Consider the following 21,515-nt stretch of genomic DNA (forward strand, 5'->3'; position numbering starts at 1 on the left):
TATCCACTTTTTCCTGTAGTGAATTATAATGCTGAATCCACAACATCATATATCCTGCTATAGGAACAGATTAGGCAATGATAAATCAGCTTGACAACTGTAGGGACAAGGAGAATTGAAGAAAAATCTGGCTGATGAGTGTTTTCACTCAACAATGGCAGAAGTAAAAATGATAGTAAAAAAAAAAAAATTAATTGGGAAGGGCATAAGGAAAAGTACTGGAAATTTGTTCTTAATGTAGAAAAAGTTATAAAATATTCTTCCAAACTTAACACAGGGTAAATATCTTTCTTTAAAGGAATGCCTTTAAGGGAACACCCAACCAAATGCACCTGAATTTCTAATTTGGCACTCTCTGGGACCAAATATATTATAATCTGGTAATAATGCTAAAAACCATAGCTTTTAGTAAAATGTGCCACCATGCACAAGAGTCTTCTTTCTCCCATCACATAACTAAAATCATAATGTACAATATTTACTTTTTTTAAATGTTTACTTTTTAAATTGTTAAAATAAAAACATCATGCTACAATTTAATGTAAGAATAATACAAGGCATACTCAACAAGAGCTCAAGATAAATATAACAAACATCCCATATAATTAGGGATGCATGCATTAAGAGCATATGAACAGTAGCAGCTATTTCTCTTCACCCTGCTTTATACTTGGCCTCTCCTCCATTTCCAATTTCAATTCTTTTACAGAAATCACAAAGGGAATATAAAGACACAAGACAGATATTTTTTTCATCACCAGTTTTTGTCCTCTCCCTGGAAGTCTGCCTCTCCAACAGGCTAAGCCAACATACAAAATACTCTGAATTTGAAAATATAAAGTCAAAGCCAGAAGAAGGTAGAATAGTAATGTATGCCTAATAGTTCTTCCTTCTTCTACTAAGTACAGGGCATTTCTTTTTATTTCAGAGATAGGGTTGACTTCTTTTATGAGCTAAATTTATTGTGTTCCTAAAAAAATAAATTATTGTCCTCGTGGAATTCATTATGAGGATGTGCTAATAGGAATTTGAGTAGTATGCAGAGAAGTAGATGATAATTTTCTTTTCTATCCTTCCAGTTGAAACCTGCAGAGCATAAATATGAAATAAGAAGGGGGAAATTTGAATAATTCCCTGAATAAATCTTTATACTTTTAGGAAAAAGAGCAATAGAGAGAAAAAGGACAAAAGATGGATATCAAGTCTTGGTCTATCATCAAAAGTGAAGTGAGATATTCCTTTGTTCAATATCTATCCCAAAGTGGGGCCATTTCTGGTCATCCTATTTATATATCGGACCCATATGACTGGAGGAGAGAATGAAGTTGGTGACTACACAGCCCTGTTTCACTTAAATCCAATTCACTTACAAGTCAATGGCATCACCATTCTGAACAAAGGACAAAGAACAGCAGCTAGGAACGAAAGTACTTCTAAAATGGTAAAACTAGACAAGCTCAAAGTAAGCTCATGATCATCTGTCCACCAACAAAAACCAAAAAAATATTGCTATTAGTGAAATGCTATGTAGGAGAATGTAGGGAAACTAATAGCTGAAATTTCAATATCACTTTAAAATTTGCAAAATATTTTACATACATAATCTCAGGTGAGCCTCATGACAACCCCATGAGATAGGTATTACTAACCCTATAATATCTGAAGCCCAGAAGGCAAAGATGGCTTACCCATGGTCAAACTGAAATCAAATGTGAACCCAGGTTTTCCTAATTCTAAGTTCAGCACACTTTTTTAGATCTTACTTCTCCATAAACAATGAATTGACTGTTTAGCTTAGTTTCATTTTCTTAAGAAAACATAAGCTATTTTTAAAAAATGTGAAATGTAAAATTATTTCATTATAATACAGTGTTAAGTAGTCCTAAAGATATGCATCTAACTGCAATTTCTGATAAATTTGTGAAAAAAAATTTACAATCACATCAATTATCCAGAGCACCCCTAAGAACCAACAAAAGAACCAAAAAAAACCCAACAACAATAACAAATTGTTCCATGTTATTCAACTGCAAATATATTTGTTCTATTTTCCTACTGGATTTTATATTACCTTTTTTTATCAATGCAATAATTCTCCTGTGATCTTAGTTATATATACTGCCTGGAAAAAAAGTTTTTTTTTATCATTGCTTAGAGCTAATAAGTCTGCATTTGCTGTCTCGACTTGTACAAAATTCCCAATGATGTATGAATCATAATACTTTATGATAAAACAGAGCATCCTTGTAAAAGTCTTTTTAGTTCTTACAGAGATAAAGAATACTGTTGAAGCCTGTCTTAGTATAGAAAGAATCCAAAAGGATTTGTGTAATTGCATCAGTCAAGGAATATTTGCTTAATTTCCTTAGTAGAATGGGAGTCTCTTGAATTCAAGAATTGTCTTGCTTTTTATATTTGAATCATTACTGACCAGTAAAGAGTCTGGTACAAAGTAGTTAATAAATGCTTGTTGATCAATTACTAACTGGGGAGGAATAATGATATTTTCTAGAAATACTTTTAGAAATCTTTTTATTTCTAAATCCTTTACTTTTTAATGAATTATACCAGAGTTCCTATTTCTAACCATATAATCAATCGTGGTTAAAAGAGAGGCTAAGTGACTCATCCAAATAAGATAGCTTCAATCAATAAACATTTATGAGGCATCTCCTCTATCTTAGACTCTGACTAGTGACTAAGGATACAAAGGTCAAAAACATTGAAAAGAAAGGAGACAGTCCCTCCTCTCAAGGACTTTCCATCCAATGTCTAAATCTAAATTCTTTTCCAAGTGCTTCCATCAATCCTTCAAATCCAGACCACAGTTCTGTCCACTGTACCATGTTGAGAAATAAAACAGGGCTTTCTTAGATTGGAAAAGTCAGGGTCCCTTAGTAGATTAAAAATACTTTACTACTGAGAAAATCTTCACAGAAAAATATGAGAGGATTACCTCACCCAGGTGCAAATACTGGTAAAGCACCAGAATGAAAGAACTAAAAGTATTTGCAGCAGCATAGGTAGGACAGTAGACACCATGAGCTAGCTTTTCATGTCATCTTCACCTTTAACAACCTTGGAAATTTTTCAACCAACTTTATCCTGGGCCTCTGTTATCTTTTTTCCTTTTTCAATTTTATTATGAAACAACAAACACCAAATAAAATGGGCATCTCCATTAACACAAACAGGAAAAAAAAAAGATTATACATGAAACTGCAGATCTGTATTATGCACAACTTGTTTTTCTTTTTAAGTATGTGACAAATTCAACTTATAGCCTTCAAAGCTATCTTGTTTGTGCTTCTTTCTGGTCGGTCTAAATTTTTTTTAAAGCTATCTCAATGACTTTCTTTTTTCTTTTGTTCCCTTTCCCTTTTTCTTTATAATCCAATCCCTTTCTATGAGGGGAAAAAAGGAAAAAGGAAATGACAAAGCAAAAGAAACAGTTCTCTGTTTTCCTATTTGTAAGGATTGAACAAAAGTGACCTTTAAAATCTCTCTATGTCCTAACATTCTCTGATTTGTTTTATCAAGAGAAAAATTCTCGAATTGTACAATTTCTATATACCTGAATTTCTACATACATGTACAATTTCTAAATACCAGGTATTTAGGTACATTAAGGACAGAAAAAATAGTTATCACAATACTACTGGCTAATGTATTCTTTCAGGTGACTATTTTAAGAATGGGGGGGAGGGTATAAGAAAGTCCTGTTTAACTTATTAGCAGATTCTTATTTCAAACTTTTTTTCATAAAGCTTAATATAAAAAATTTTAAAACAGCTCTATCAACCTTTATACCTAAAGTTACAGAATCTGAAAATCCTTAAAGTGCTCAGAAAGAATTCTAAAAAGAATATCTCTAAATATAATAATGTATGTTGCTGTTGTTCAGTTGTGTCTGCCTCTTCATGACCTCTTAAATCACACTGTCCATGAGGTTTTTTGGGATTGAGTTGTAATTTTCTTCTGCAGTAGATTAAGGCAGAGTTGTTATTTGCCCAGGGTCACAGCTAGTAAATATTTGTGGAATTCCTGACTTTAGGCCCAGTCCTTTATCCACTGAGCCATCTAGTTGTCTAATAATGACGTTTATGCACCAATAAAAAAATTATATATTTAGATAATACTCTTTTTTGCTAAAAAAAAAAAAGGGGGGGGGGGGTTAGAAACCCAAGCTATGTGGAAATATATTGTTAGAACAATAAATAAACCAAGCAAGAAGAGTGGGGAAAAAAATTAGTGATCAAATAAAGGTAGCTGATGTACAATGAATAAAATATTAACCCTGGTATCAATCTGAGTTCAAATTTGAGCTCAGATACTTACTTACTAGCTATGTTATCCTGGGCAAGTCATTTCCCCTGTGTGCTTTCTATAAAATGGAGATGATAATAGAACCTACCTACCAAGCTATTATGAAGATAAAATAAGATAATCTTAATAAAAAGTGCTCAGCCCAGTACCTTGTACAAAATAGGCACTATATAAATGTTTACTCCCTTCCTCTAAAAATAACTTGTATACCTACTATGTACCAAAATTATTCTCAGTGTGTTTTTAGAATTGTTGTAATGCCTTCTATTTTTTTTAAATTGCCTATAGTAGCAAAAGGTTTGTTTGTGATTCTATATTATCCTATTCCAGACATAATATGCTGCATCCCTAGCCCCCCATGAACTTATAAATTTGTATAACAACCATATTAGTACCAAATTATTCAGAGTTGAAAAAAAAGTTTCCAAAGCAGAAATTTTTAACCTAGATACAGATATATTTTAGATGATATAGTTATATGTATACAATATATATTGACAACTGTATTTCAAAATAATTTGTTTTCTTTGCAATCCTATATATTTTATTTTGTGCATTTTAATATTTAATTTAATGTTTTTAACATTATTATCATAGGTTTCATGAGGCTGCCAAAGATCTCTAATATAGAAAGGTTAAAAACATCTTGTTCAAATAATGAGTAACCCTAACCCCTCTTCAGTACATTTAATTGTTTGTGTTTTCATCACTTTGGTGACCTTATTAATTGTCTTGTTTAAGGGATTAGCAGTAGAAGGGGAAGGAAGGAAGAAGGGGAAAGTAACCTAAATTGTTATTAAACCTAAAGCTAAAGTATATGAGAGGACTTGCTGAAAATGTAATGCTAAGTCCACCAAAAAATATGATCATATTTACAAAAATTCCAGTTATATTCACTTTTTCAGGAATGGCTCTATTGCAAAAATGAAAAGGTAACTGCATTACTTATTTATCTTAAAGGATATCAAGTTTGGGCTGTATACCAAGAATGGCATAGAGAAAAAAAAACCCAAATCCAAGGTGAGAAAAGGAACCAGATATAAACTTGGAGCCTATTACATTAAATCAAGAATATGGAAAAGGGATTTTGATAAAGGGGACCAAAAGCTTCAAACTTTGGAGAAAACAATCAACCTTTTATGCATTTACATACATACACACATGGCTTCTTAGAATCAAGAAGCCATCAAGCATTAGAATTTTTAGCATCCACATAAACTGATGCTACAGAGAATAGCATGATCTCTATGTGATAGTTAGGACACTTGTGTTTCAGACTCCAGACTGTAATAAGTTATTAAATGATCACAAGAAAGTGATTACCTCTCTCAGCTCAAATCTCAACTGTAGAAAAAAGAGATTAGACTACATAATCTTTAAAAATCCCTTCCCTGTCTTAAAAAGTTTTTATTCTTACTCTGTACAACAAAATGGCTACCACAAAAATCTACCCAATTGGAATTCACAATCTTAGGAGCTATATCTAAAGTTTCTATGCTGTTATTTCTGTATGGATGCAAAAAATTCTGTTTGATGCCTTCTCCAAGCCCAAAGCTTTCCAGAAACAAAACTACATAGCACACAAATGTACTAATACCTTTTGGATTTTTTTCCCTTTATTATGTATGTAAACAAATGTTAAAACTAAATTTTGTGCAATGATAAAATGAACATGGATGAAAGTTCCACAAAGGTAATAAAATCTTCAAGCTGTTCTATTGAAGAAACAAATCTAAAATCCATTATTGTTTTGTATTTTGAAAGAAGAAGTTACACATTAGATTATAGGACCACAGTAAAACTGGAATTTTGACATAGATCCTCTGAGTCCATCTAAAAAGATTTTTCCATTAAACCATACTGTTTCCTAATATTAAAAGAAAAATAATTCATTAATTTGAGCAGAAAAAACAAAAGTATGTTAATTACTTTTTTAAAAATTACATTAAATAGTTATTCTAAAGAAAACTTTTCCCCCTTTGGAAAAAAAAATGTTAATTTAAAAATTCAATTCTATTTTATCCTCAGGCTTACAAAAATGAATGATTCATACTTCAAGCAGCCTATATGTGTTTTAAAAAAAAAAAAGTTCACTTCAAACTTGTTTAAACAAAGTTCCATGATTGTACTTTTTCCACTTATTAAAATGAGTAACATGAATATGGTTGTTCAGTACTTCAGAAGTACTGAGTCTATATTGCTTCAGAAGTTTGTACTTTTTTGATTTTTTCCCTTTAAATGCATCAACCTTATGTTTGAGAAAATAAAATTCACATATTGGCAACTACAATAGACTGGTAGAAATAGTAGACTCCTGATTTGGAGTCCAAAGTCCAGTATTTCTATAAATATCTTAACTTCTCAGTTTCTTCATCTGTAAAGTGAGGAAGTTGAACTTGATGGTGTGTATGGAAGATTTCTTATAGCTTTAAATTCTATTTTTAAATGAAACATTTATTTTATTTTTATTTTAGTAATAGTTGCACATTAAGTTAATTTTAAAATTAGTCCTATCTAAGTTGACAGAGCAATTAGGTAGCACAATTCATAGAGCCCTGGGCTGGAATCAGACAGACCTGAGTTCAAATTTAAGTTCTGCTACTTAATAGCTGTGTGACCTTGAATAACTCATTTAATCTGTCTGGCTCAGTTTGAAAGAATTGGGATAATAATAACACCTACCTCCTATGATTGTTGTGAGGATCAGACATAATATTTGTAAGGTGTTTGGCATGGGTTCTGGCTACCAAACACTAAAACCATGTTCCAAGCATGAGTTTGCTGTACCAAAGCAAGTCTTAGAAAGCAACTTGGGGTATCAAACATCACTATTTTAAAGAGGAACATACAGCATTTTAGATAGTAGTTAAACATAAAATTGGATCTTTCCTCTGTTAAGTGGATATTTCTGGTCTGTTGCAATTACTTCTATTTTATCTACATGTTTTATGCCTCAAATTATCATAAACCCCATGAATACAGATAACCTGGTCTCATATCTCTTTACATACTGAGTGCCTAGTACAGTGCCCACAAGTTAGACGCATTTGATAAATATTTATTGATATAATCACAATGTATAGCACATAAGGCACTATGATAACTTTCTTGAAAAATAGAACCAATAAAATACATTTGTTTAATTATAAAGCATAAAGCAATTTTCACAAGCATGTTCCTCATCTGATTCTCTTTCTAAAGTCCTACCATTTTAAAAAAAAAATTAAAAGTTCAAAAATATACCCTTCCACTAAGAAAAAATCCCCATTTGATGATGGCTTGGAACTTGATACTTTATCTTGGTTTAGGGGCAGCAGGTAATTGAAGAAGAGGCCTGATCACAATAATTAGCTCTACAAAGATTGCTTACACTTGACATGTTTTTGACACTTTCATTTGGCTGGGTTTTGCTTTGTTTTGAGTTTCATCTTAATGTGTGATTTTAAGGCCATCCTAAATGAAAACATTAGGAAGGTTCCACAGCAAGTAAAAGCCTGTCATTTGGGAGTTTCAGGAGTTTTCGAAGAATACCTAGGAATGGGAACTAAGCCTGTGATATCAATGGCTCAAGTAATTTTCAGATGAGGAAACACCCCATACCAATTTGAGCCCATACCTTCTCAGCAATTTATAACCTTAGAGATCTGTCTATGAAACTAAAAAGTTCAGGTAACTTACCCAGGGTCACATAGTCATTGTGTCAGATCTGAAACTTAATCCCAGATCTTCTTAGCTTTGAGACCAGTTTTCTATTGCCTTTGCTAAAATGGCTCTCAAGAATATTTACAAGCACCAAACTTACTCAGATAATGAAAGAGAGAAATTCTGTGTCTGGATTTAGATAAGGTTTTAAGAACAAGAAAAGAGAATACTCTGAAAATTGAGTTTTCTTTATTTTTATCTATTATTATTTACTAGAGCTTATCAACTTCAACACAAGAGAAATAAGGGTTTCTATTTCTGATCATTTCTTTTGTTGCATGAACCTAATTGCTTTCAAACATTTACATTTTTCACTAGTCCTTCCTATACAATTATACATAAGCTAATTTTTTCAGGTGCTATTCATTACTTACTCCAATAAATATTTATTGAATATGTAAGACACTATACAAAGTGCCAAGTAAATTATTAGGAATTATGTAGGACTTAAGAATTCTGATCAACACAATGACCAGTCATGATCCCAGAGGACCAATGATGAAGAATTCTACTCAATTCCTGAGAGAGAGAGATGATGGACTAAATATGCAGAATGAGATACACATTTCTGGATACAGTCAATGTAGCATTTTGTTTTGCCTTATTGAATACTCATAGAGATTGGGTTTTCCTTTTATTTCTTGGGAGTGTGGGGATATAGAAGAAAGAATATAAATTCTTATTAGAAATGATTTTATGCTCAACACTTGAAAATACAACTTTAATTTTTAGTCTTTCAGCCTGTTAAGAAAGTAACATTTTTGTTGGAGAAAAAAAGATATGCACTAAAAAAAAGAAACAAAAAAATAACTAGGGGGATGGGAGTGGACACCAGCTACTGGAGGAATCAGGACAGGCTTTAGGAGACAGAAGGGTTTCTATGAGTTAAAAGACAAGAATTCATTCTACAGATTTGGGAATAGCTTTACAAAAGCACAAAGATGGAAGATGAAATGTCAAGTCTTGGAACTGGAGAAACAGTTTGGCTAGAACTCAGACTCTGAAGGAGAGAACAATGCACCTAGAAAGGAGAACTGGAATCAGATTATAAAGAACTCTCTAAGTTCTTAAAACCTAAAGTTATGACAGGATATAAAGTGTTTCATTCATTAACTATTGGTATTTTACTGACTATTCCAAGAAATAAGCGATCAATTATCTGAACATTAGAAAGGTTTGTTTTATTGAGTTGCTTGTTAACAAATCTTGACCTCTACTTTTTGAGTTTAAATAAAAATATTTTGCTAAATGCTTAAGAAAGGAAATACTGAGAATTAACATTTGTAGTTCACTGAGTTGAGTTGCAATTACTGTTGCTTTTGAACCCTAAGACCAGTGGGGGCCCTTTCCCCAATTACTGGTGAACAAAAAGGAGAAATGGAAAGAATGGCTGATATGTTACTATCCAGCAGTGGCTAGTTTAGAACCAAACCTCAAACTCTTAAAGACATTCCTTCTAGATAGAACCTCCTCTTCTGGAAAAACTGGTTAACTTACCACTTTGGGGAGGTGGAAACCTAAAGTCACACCCAGTCCCTCCTTAACCCCACCCTGAAAACTCAGCATTTTGGTACTGAGGCATCAGTAATTTTTCTTCTTCATCTTCTTTTTTTCTTCTTCTTCTTCCTTTTCTTCCCAAGACATTTAAATAATCTGAGCAACAATTTGAATATGTACATATTAAGGAGAAAGCCATTGGTGGAACTCATTTGATAGAATTGGCCCATAATTTATTATGCTTGTATAACACCATATTAAACCCAAACTGCATTTCTGTCAAATAGACCAGAGGAGTAGATGCTATAGAAGATAACTAAATAAATGAATGAAATGGATTTTTCAAAAAATCAAATATTTAATAAAAATATAGTCAGAGGAATATAGGTAAATAAGAGCTAAAACTAATATTAGATAACATTATTTTCAAAACAACAACAAAAAACCAACAACTGGTCTAATCTTTTAAAATATATTTTGAGCTTCCATATAATAATTACCTAATTGGTACATGTTCACCATGAAAGGGTTGGTACATAGTTTTGACCACAGCAACTCATTACCCCATCTAGGAAAACACAGGGGTTTGTTTCTCTCTGCATCAGTGGATGGAGAACCCACAGATGAAGTCAAATTGCTTGTGTATTTGTAGTTCAGGAGTTAGAGCACTAAAATTCTTCAGTTTCTCCTGATTACGGTTTTACTTCATTTATACCATTTAATTATGCACTCAAGAGACTATCTATCCGAAGATCTAAAGCGAGACAGGCTAACACAAGTGTTAATAACTTGGAGTCATAGGCCCTGAATTTGAATCCTGATTCTGCCACTACATGAGTAATCTTAGGCAAACAAATCTCTTTAACTCTTTTTCTGGGTCTGGGTTTCCTCATCTATAAAAACGAGAGAGTTGAACTAGATGACCTCTAAGGTTGCTTCTAGTTCTGGATCTAGTATCCTATGATTCTGCTAGCTAGGTGACTAAACTTTAGTAATCTAATCATTCTCTACTTCAGTTTCTTTTTTAAAAAATTTATTTTAATTAGAAGGTTGGATGTGTATGATCTATATCACCACTTCTGGTTCTAATATATTATGCTTATGGGCCTCATAAATAAGCTGAAATGACATACATACAAACATACATACACGCATATATATGCCAAGCCAATAACATGCTAAGAAAGAGAAAATTAATTTTTAATATTAAAAGGAAACATTGAGTACAGTTTACATACTTTAGGATTTTGAAACCAAGGGAATTAAAAGAAGCAATATCAAAGAGCTACACAGGACAAAACTATCATTAACTCTAGTCTCTTTTGTTCTGCTTTTACTCTTCTAGCAAATCCATCAGGAGATTTGTGAATGGGCTTTCAGTCTAGTTTAGATAGTATCTCTTCACTTTACTTTTTTTTTTTTTTTGGGGGGGGGGGTTGTTTGCTGGTTTGTTTTGTTTTGCAAGGCAATTGGGATAAGTAATTTGCCCAGGGTCACACAGCTAATAAGTGTGTAGTCAACTAGTCACCTACTTGCCCCTAGCCCTGCTATCTACTTTATTAACTTGTTTTTGTTATGATAAAAATGCATTGCACATAATTATGAATTCTTTTAATGAAAACAATGTTAATTCTGATTCAATGGAATAAAATATTCAAACAACACAATTTTAAATGGAATTCAAAGTAGAATTTTCTAGGTGAGTCCAATTTTTGTTAAATGAAGATTTACTGAGCACTATAGTAATGCACTGTCAAACCATGGTGCAGAGAAATGATTATATGTAGTTCACATAGTCTCCAATCAATCCAAAGAAGTAAAAGGATTTGTTACTTAAATATGCTGACATTTAAAATTTTTTTTTAAAAGAATACTCTCTTAAAATCTGATAGACAGGGTGCAGCATAGTACAGTGGAAAGCTCACCAGCTCTGGAGTCAGGAGGATCTGCGTTTAAATATGACCTCAGACCCTTAACACTTACTAGCTATGTGACTCTGGGCAAGTTACTTAACCCCAGATGTCTCACAAAAAAAAAAAACCCTGATAACATTAGAAAACTAAATGAAGGCAAAATGCAATTATTTTATACTAATTATGGAAAGAAAAATGTATTTCAGTTGCTTCTACACTAACCAAATTGGGGGAAAGGGATCAAGCTACCCATTATTTTGAAAGTCACTAATTTAATTCAATTATACAACTTGTAGTGTGTTTGTTTTTAATAATAGCCTGTTTAACAGATTCAGCCCTTGGTTTTTTAAGTGGTTTATACATGCATGAGCCACATATGTGAACTATACATATAAAGTTTTTTAGAGAAACATTTTGTGTCAAAGAATACTCAGAAAAAGCCCTAAGAAAAACAATAGTTTGTGTTTAATTACTGTTTTATGATTTGCAAAGTATTTAATTCACAATCTTCCAAGGGAGGAGAGAATATAGTTTTTTCAAAGAAAATAACCCTCTTGCAAAGTAAGACTCAGAACTCTATTTAGATCATCTAACTCCAAGTTATTACTTACTATTCTAGGGGGGAGAGAGAGGGAATTTTTTCTAAAGGATTCTCTAAGACTGATATAGATACTTCTTGGAAAATATAGTGTTAGCAACACTAAGATCCATTCCTATTTATATGAGTTAACTTTACATTTACCCAAGGACTTAGACCACAATTTCTCTTTTAGGGAGCTTTCCCAAATTTGCAAGCCATTTTTTACAGATAAAAGGCTGAATTTGTACTAATCATTGCCACTGCTAGGAAAAAAAAAAGTGAATGCTTATATTCACTTTTATGACAGTAGATCCTGAGTAAAATTTTTATACATAAAAAGTTAAAATTATCATTATTATTGCTTTTATTATTATTTATTCTTATTTTCCATAACCACTGTACTCTCAAAAATTCAGGTTGAAACAGATCTAAGAAAATTATATTACACAATCTAAAAGAATGAGAGCAAGCTAATGCATGTCAAATAAAGCCTGTGATTGTATGCACATTGAACCAAATGACATCAAACCAAGCACCACAAGTATCACTTTTTTAATAAAGAAAAATCAGTGCCAATGAGTAAAATAACAATGTTGTATGAAAATTAGGTTATCTGTTTATATAAGTCTTGTTTTCTCCACCAACAGAATATGTAAGTCTTGCTATTAGTAAAGGAATTCACAAGTAGAAGACAGGAGAAAAAAAGAAAATAAATGTTTAGGGATTTAAAAAATATGAGTTATCTTCCACAACATTTTTTTCAATAACTAAAGGCTATTAGTCAGTATTAAGAATTTTACACATAAATAATCAGCCTTCTTTCTACAATATTTTTAGTACCCTAAGACAAAATATTGTATTTAAATGACTAATTATTTTTTCCTTTTAAAGAAGCATTTTCTGGGCTTTAGCTCTAGAGGAGCAAATTAAAACATTCACTGTCTTTCAAGAAATAAAACTTTGCCAAATACCTTGCTTTATTGAAAGGCTTTCAAGAACTTCTATATAAATTTTGACTTAGTACAAATTCATCCATAAAGAAAAAGAATGTATATTTTGAATATAGTTAACATGAAGGGAAAATGGGGGAGGAGCAAGAGCAAGATTTTTAAAGTGGTCAAATTTCTTTTTTTTTTTTTAATTATATAATCAACATTATACTATTTGCAATTCTCTGTTGCTTGGCTTCTTTTTCTTTGACAAAACCTCCAATTGATTTCCTTCAGACAAGAATAGCTTTAAGATGATTGACAGTCTTGAGGCAACCACAAAAATATCTAGAACAGACAAATTACTTTGAAAAGAATTAGACCTGAGTGGAAAGTAGTTTAAGAGTTTTAATAATCCAGATAATTTTAAAACTATTTTCAAACCAAAAATCTTGAGTTTTTTCATATCGGTTCAGCTCCACCCCAGCCTAAGGCCATAATGCTAACTACAAGGTGCAAAAGCACCCCAGATTCTTCTTTTCCTAAGGCACAGGAGAGGAAAGAAAGAGATGATTCAAGCTAATAAAATCGAAGAAACTGACAAAATACAGAAGATACTTTAAGTTCCGCACATCAAGAAACCCATGAGAAATCCGATCACGAAAATCACATTATATGAGCTCTTTCTTCACATACAATCCGACTTCTTTGTGACTCTTCAGTTCTGGAAGTGGCCCTCTCAGAGTCACCAGACGCCATTCCAGGAGTTAACAACAGGGAAGGTAGATGGAAAGGGACAGCAACCCATCCATTGCCTTTTACAGCCATCTCAATAATTCTCCACAATCGCTGGGGAACCACTACTACCCCGGAAACACTTCTTTGATGACACAGGATCTATGGCACCAAACAAAAGGCACCCTATATTCACCAATTTAAAGCATTTCCCTCTTTCCTTATGATTTCTTCAATATTGAAAAAGGGAATATAAGATCACTTTCCTTGGGTTGGGGCATCAACTATCGACAGATACCGGGCAGCTAGCTTCCGAGAGCGAAGCTCCGAAACATCTGGAGGCTTAGGCCCGGGAGAGACAAGTGCAGGTGACTTGGGGTTTCCCTTTACAGGTTCGAGACCCTCTTAATTTGAACACAGCTATATATCTCTGAACTTGTGAATGAGTTCCATTTCATCTCCTTCTGGCAGGAGAAGAGATGAGAATAACTCCAGAACTATTCGGGGGGGTTGGGAAGAAAAAGCTCTTTGGACAAACCCAGGGCAGACAGAGGATGAGGGATTCCCAGCAGATAGGCGAGGAAGAGACTCGTCAGTAGCTAAGTAGGAGACTTTCCTGGCTCTGCAGGAAAAAAGGGATGGTGAGACCCGGCCTAAGGCGCTATGGGGGGCTTCTTCGAGTTTTCCGTGAGAATAATAAAACTAAATTAGAGCTATGTTGGGACTAGGCACCAGACAGATTAGCAACCGGTTACCATCCCCCAAATCCAAACATTAAAACTGAAGGGGTGGGGGATAGGGGATCCAGGAAAGCTCTTTTCAACTTTTGTGGTTTTTTAAATCTGTGCTTATTTTAGGGGAGGACGGTATGATTTTACCAACAATATCTAGCTTTCCCAACAAAGCAACTAATTAACAATCATTTAATAATTCCTACTAAGTGCCAGGTACTGAACTAGGTACATGGGGAAGCAAAGACAAAAAAGGAAACCGACTAGCTAGTCTCCAAACACAACCCAGAGGCAAAACCACATTTTTCCCACCAGGTCCTTCCCCTCTCTCCTCCTTCTCCCTCCCCGCTCCCTCACTATAGACCGCAAGTAGTTTAATATGGGGGCAGACTGGATGAATGATAGCTGTTTCCCAGTCCCCTTCCCCCTAGCTTCCTTCTTTAAACCACAATAAAAGACTGATTCCCAGATCGTGTCCCCGTAATGGTACCTCTTAATTTTAAACACCCACTGTGTCTGAGCAAAGCAAAGGAATCCCAACCAAACTAGTCTTCTCTAAATGTGTAGGTGAAATACATACATTCGCCTCCCACACCATTCCCACCAGTTACCCTAGCAGAGTACAGAAACTCCGCTGGCTTCCTACAGGAAAAGTGAACCTTGCTTTATTTCTTTGGGTCTCCTCTTAATTTCCTTTTTTTTTTTTTTAACATACAGAAGAAAGTTCATATTTTAAAATTAGGGCATTTAAATCCGTCTCTTAAGAAATGGAAATGATCGAGATGTCGGTCTTTGGAGAAAGTACCCACAAGAATGAAATCAAGGCTCTTTTGAAGTATAATGACTTTTGCCCCTTGGGTAACTAGTTCTCGGGTTGGGAAAAGCGGAAATGTTCGATCCTCTCTTGGTACAGGTATCTAAGTCCACAGAAACCCTCATCACCAGCCCCCAGAGAGCGACGGGAAGGGCCAGAGAGTGTCCCCGCGGTTACCCACCAATAGCCATCGGAGTTCTGGTCAGTCACGGCACATCTCCGCATGTGATACATCTTGCTGCTGGAACCCCCGCTGCAAACGCCACCACCACCGCCACCGACACCGCAGACACCGCCACCTCCACCGACGCCGCAGACACCGCCTCCGCCACCGACGCCGCAGACACCGCCCCCGCCGCTGCCACCGACGCCGCAGACACCGCCACCACCGCCTCCGAAGCCGCCGCCTCCTCCATAGGTCATCTCACAGCGTAGGTCCGGGCCGGATTCAGCTCGGGTCATTCGACCCAGGGTGTTGATCCTCGGATGGGATCCTCCGTTGCAACTCATCTTGGCCAAAAATCAATATAACGATTTTAGGACTGAGGCATAAGCAAAAGTTGTGCGGGTGAGAAAGTAACCAAAGGAGTTTAACAATTTAAAAAAAAAAACTCTCAGTTCCCCAAGACCCCCGCAGGAGCGTACAGCTGCTCTTTTAAGTCCGGTTTTCTCTCTTCTCTGCCCCTCTGGGGGCAGAGTTGGACAACACTGCGGGACCGAAGTAAGGAAGAGAGAACAAAAGAGAGTCAAGAAGAAAACCCCACTGTGGGGCCGGGCCGGGGTAGGGGTAGAGCTTGGGAAAGGTGCAGTGCCCAGTGGTGGTGGTAAAGAGGGCTGGCTTCCAGGGAGAAGGAAAATTTGTTGCTCTCGGATGGTTGCTGGAGCAGAGAAACTGGGTACGCGTTGGGTGTTGGTGTTGGTGTTGGTCGGTGGCGGAGGGTTAGTCTCCTCCCCGCTGGCACAGGAAAGGCGAAGCCACACCTGGCTCGTTTCTTTTTCTTCTACGTCGGTCTTTTTTTTTTAAATGAACACACCCAGGCGTGGTGGAGCAGTCGAGCCGCGCCTCCCCCACCTATCCAGAACTCTGGCCCAGTCTTCTTCCAGCTCCTCCCCCTGCTCCTGGCAGTCTCATGGACGCGAAGACAATCCAGATTCCTTCCCACCGTCTCTGCCGGGCCCGCCCAGCCTACTAGCCAGACCTGGCTTAGCTCCTTCCGTTCCTTGCCGCACCTGAGCCCTGCCCAAGTAGCTCCGCCCTTTGAGCTGGTGATTCTTGGAAGTAAGACTGAAGCCAAGAATCGGAAGAATAGTATGCTTTTTGCTTGGGGAAGGGTAAAGAGGTAGGGGAAGAGAAAGAACAGCGCACCTTCTGGGGCATCTCTTCTCCCGGTAACACAGTAAACCGGCTTTGGATATCTACCGAGGGCTTTCCAAAACGGGAGGATGCCAAATCAAAAAGTATTTATTCAATTAGGGGAAGTGGGGTGTCTTATGCTCGAATTATCTTGATAGCTGCCTTAATGTGTCTGTTTTTCCTTTATTCTTTTAGAAAAAGAGATACCAATTCCTGGAGAAGTCAATCAGTTTGGGCAATAAAATGCCCTTTTGAGAAGACACTCACTTTTTTTCCCCCAATAAATTGCGCTAAGAACACAATGCAATATGATTTTTATCCTTCAGGAAAGTTATCTATTGATAATTTAATTCTACTTTTCCTATGCAATGAACTGGAAGCTGGAAATAGAAAGACAAAACCAACGTTGTCTCTGCCCTCCAGGAATTTACCTACTATTGGATGGATATAAGGTAGACAAGTACATGCGATATTAATTTCAAGATGAAGCTTAATTTGGGGAATGGAGAAAGGCATCAATTTTAGAGAGGAGTTTTTTAAAATTTTCAAGTTTTGAAAAAGTATATGGTGCAACCAATAACTCTCCATCCAAAGTTGTCTATTTCCAAGCCCTTTTAGTCTTGTATTTTATTTATTTTTTTCTTCAGTTACATATAAAACAACATATTTTTTTACATTTGTTTTTAAAATTTTTGAGTTCTGGGTTCTCTCCCCTCTCCCCACCCACGATTAAGAAACCATATGTGAAGTTATGCAAAACATTTCCATGTTAAATTGTAAAAGAAAACATAGATTTCCCACATAAATAAAAATAAAAACCCTCAAGAAAAAAATAAATTTTAAAAAAAGAGAATGATTCTATCTGTATTGAAATACAATCATTCCTTTTCTGGGTATAGATAAGATTTTTCATAAAAAATTCTTCAGAGTAATCATGGATCATTGTACTACTGAGAACAGCAAAGTCATTTAACAGCTGGTCATCCCAGAACATTGCTATTATTTTGTATATAATATACTTCACTTTGCTTGAGTTCATGGAGGATTTTCCAGGTGTTGTTTTATTTTTCTGAAAGCATCATACTTATCATATCCCATAGAATAATAATATTCCATCACAAACACATACCACATTTTTTTGAGCCCAATTTATGAACATCCCCTCAATTTCCAACTTTTTTTGCCCTGAAAAGAGCTGCTGTGAATATTTTTTGTACATATAGATCATTTTCCTTTTCTAAAAAAATCCCTTTTGGTATATTCATGCTCAATAGTGGTGTTGTTAGATCAATGAATATGCGTGAATTTATAGCCCTTTGAACACAGATTATATTTTTGATTTTTTATCAATTGGGGCATAAGCCCATTTCTTCTTAGTGGTGTGGGACTACATGATTTTCAGAAGTATTCCTTCAACTGCAATGATGTTAAATTCTTCTCAAGAAAACATGTTTCTTCTGCTTTTTTGAAAGTGTTGGACTAGTTGATGAAAAGTTTTATCTATTTTTAAAGTTCTGGGATCTGTGATCTTAATGATATTAGTCTAATTTCATTCCATGAGTAATAAATTGAATAGTAAATAAATAAATAAAATGATTTGCCCAAGGCCATTCTGCTGATTGATGAGAAGCAAGACCAGACTATTAATCCTCACTTTATTCTGGGTTACCCTGTTTTCTTCCATAGAGAATTGTAGTTTTATTGTATTTGATATGTTGTAAAACATCCTTATCATGTTGTAATATAACCTAGATTTAATGATCCCTGTAGTAATAATCCTTCTCCTAAGTAACATTACTTAACCTCTAGATTCCAAGAAGAAAATAGTTACGATGGATAGTTGTTATTTCTCCTGGGGGTAATGTTCCTTTGTGGGCTTACTTGAATGAAAAAAAAAAAAAAAAAGAATCCATTTTCTCTAGTAAATCTTAGAAGATGCATGTACAGTAGCGTAACTTTTAAAATGATAATTGAATTGTATTGCTAGAGAAACTGAGGCAAGATAGAAATTAGAGAGTTTTTAATATTTTACTTGAATTTCTGAGAGGAAGAGATTGTCTGGGGGCAGAATAGAATCCATTTTGCCCCCAGCGTTTTCATCTCAAAAAATTCAGCATAGCATGTGAAATTCCAAGGATTTTTATAGGGCTCTAGGCATCAGGGGACACAAAGACAGAAGGGGGAGTAGAGTGAGCACTGGTATGCGGTAATTTCCAGGAATGGACCATAAATCCAGTTCTGACAGGTTGGAGGGGTGAGAACCATAAATTCTTGATAACTTAGGAGGACTTAGGAGCTAGGATGTCTGAAATAGAAGATCTCCCCCTCTGAGATTAAATATTTACAGTTTATGACCCTAGAGTAGCCAGCCCTAAGTTATCAGTCCCAATAGGAAGGAGGCAGGGGTTGCAATGAGGGGGATTGAGGCAGAACAATTCAGGTAAACTGAAGTAGAACAATTTAGGGAAATTGAGGCAGGACAATTTATGGAAACTGGCACAACAGAATGTCAGTATTAGTGATACTGCACATTCAGGACAATCCTTACTGGATACAGCCCAGAAATAGAAAAATCAAAGGTTGGAAAATACAGGATCACAAGCTTTGAGAGTTGGAATGAACCTTCGGAGTTGATCCATATCTCAACAAAAATCCCTTCTATAACATCCCTAACAACGGATTAATCTTCCTTCATTTCTCTATCTTTAGTGATCTACTGGGCAGCTGGAAGTTGAAGTAGATAAGAGTACCATGATGAACCAGGAAGATTTATCATCCTTGTGTTCAAATTTGGTCTCAGACACTTATTAGTTGTATGACCTTTGGCAAGTCACTTAACCCCTATTTGCCTCAGTTTCTTCACCTCTAAAATAAGCTGGAGAAGAGAATGGCAAACTGCTCCAGTATCTTTGCCAAGAAAACCCCAAATGGGATCATAAAGAATTGGACATGATTGAAACAACTGAACAACAACAAAAAAGTTATCTTCTAGAACTTCATTTATAGATTACTGCTTCCTGAATCACCTCATCCCAATTTTGATTAGCACTGTTAGAAAGTTCTTCTTTATATGATTAAATCGCCTCTGTATTTTCTACACATTGCTTCCTGATTCTCAGGACAACATTTAGAAAAAAGTTTTCAGAAAAGGATAAAAAAACCTCCAAACAAACCGTTTTGAAGCAATATGGGAAATTTATTGAACAACTGGTGAATGGAGGACATATCTGCAGATGAACAATGTCAAGTAGTTGAATTTATAATTATTAAATTAAATATTCTAATAGAAAAAGGTGCTTTCAAGAACAATACTATCCAAAAGAAGGATGAACATTAACAAAAAGATAATAACTCTATTTATAGGTGACTTACTCTTATTTTTTAAAATCCTGATATATCAAAAAATAATGAATTTACAATGACAAAGAGACTCACAATCCTTACAGTTTTTTTAGTCTATACTTTTCCAAAGTACATTTGTATATTGGTAAGAGAACAGAAGGGAAGAAAGAGAAAGAAATTGTCTTAAACAGAGAAAACTTCAGTAAATTTTTGTTAATTAAAATAATAGTTCACATTTCTATACTAATTTACAATATGATTTCCTCATTACAACCCTGGGGGGAAAGTTGTATAAGTCAAAGCTTCTCAAATTGCGGATCATGACCCCATATGGGGTATGCTAAATGAATGTGGAGGGTCTTGAAAAATTTAACAGCAGTAAAAGGTATCAAATAGTCTGCCAAAATGTGATTCTTAATGTAAAAATAGAGAAGCACATCTATCCCATTAGTATACAAATTTGCTTTCATCTTTAATAAATAGTAAAATTATGTCTATAAAAAAGAACTGCTTTAAAATAATTTTCTTTATGATTTATTATCAGCAAATGTTTAATTTGTATACCTATTTCATATACTTTTCTACCTGGGATTGCATAAAAATTGCTTGGGCAAAAAGTAGTCACAAGTTTAAGAAGCTTGGTCTGGATGGAAACCATCCCCATTTTACAGATGAGAAAACTAATACTCAGAAAGATCAGTCAATAAGTATTTGTTAAACACTTACTTTCTGCCAGATACTGTAAACTAAATTCTGAAAATATAAATAGAAGTAGAAAGGAAGATAATTCTTATCCTCAAGGGGCTTATATTCTCATGGAGAAAGACAACATATAAAAGGAAATTGGAAAGGAGGTGAATTAACGTCCTTAAATATAGCTAGTAAATGTCAGAGCTAGGAATCCATATCTCCTGAATCCAGGTAAGGCACTCATCCCTTTATATCACACTGCCTATAAACTATTCTGTATGATCCATTCTTTCTCTAAGCTCATCATACTTCCATTCCTGGTATAAGAAATGAGAGGAGATAAGAAAGAGATCACAAAAGATGGAATCCAAACTTTTTATCCAATTCCAGATAGCTGTCATTTCATCTAAATTCATCTATATTGAGGCAGGTTATTGATAGTTATGTCTTACCATACTTTTTAAATCCTCCTGTCTCTTGTCCATGTAGATAGTAGTTAACAAAAGAGTGCACTAAGAAAAAAATATAAACATAAATCTACTGTGGAGTTAGATCTAGTGAGGAGTTAAAAAAAAATTTTTTTTAAAGGTTTATAGCAGACCAAGATTGCCATAAGACAAGTGAGTGAAGCATACCTGTGTATCCCTGCAACTTATTTGAGATGTAAAAAGTTGATGTCAATTGACAAAAAAGTCTTTCATCACTACCTGTAGATCTTTGTCTCAATATTTGCATTATTAAGGAATTTTATAAAGGAGTTTTATATATAAACTCCATATATACATATATATATATATATATGGATTTGCTTCAGTTTTGAAACTCAAATTTCATCATTTCTACCCTAATCAGAGTGATAGTAGCTTCTGTCCCAGTGAAAGTGGGAGCAAAAATCCCTTGAA

At 34.7% G+C, this 21,515-nt stretch overlaps 1 protein-coding gene across 2 annotated transcripts in view; it reads right to left on the reverse strand.

Moving 5' to 3' along the window:
- DSP (desmoplakin) overlaps positions 1-16,234 on the reverse strand; it is a 49,636-nt gene extending 33,402 nt beyond the window's left edge. Inside the window, exons 1-2 of one of the 2 annotated variants that reach the window (XM_031946880.1) lie at positions 15,617-16,234; positions 15,409-15,526 (exon numbers count right to left, since the gene is read on the reverse strand). In XM_031946880.1, coding sequence (XP_031802740.1) covers positions 15,409-15,526; positions 15,617-15,737 — 239 coding nt within the window. In that variant the 5' untranslated portion in view covers positions 15,738-16,234. The remainder of the gene's footprint in view (positions 1-15,408; positions 15,527-15,616) is intronic. The other variant, XM_031946881.1, reaches the window with a different exon arrangement.
- Between the last annotated feature and the right edge of the window lie 5,281 nt (positions 16,235-21,515).

The sequence above is a fragment of the Sarcophilus harrisii genome, chromosome 1 (assembly GCF_902635505.1).
Source record: "Sarcophilus harrisii chromosome 1, mSarHar1.11, whole genome shotgun sequence".
In the NCBI taxonomy this organism is placed as follows: Eukaryota; Metazoa; Chordata; class Mammalia; order Dasyuromorphia; family Dasyuridae; genus Sarcophilus; species Sarcophilus harrisii.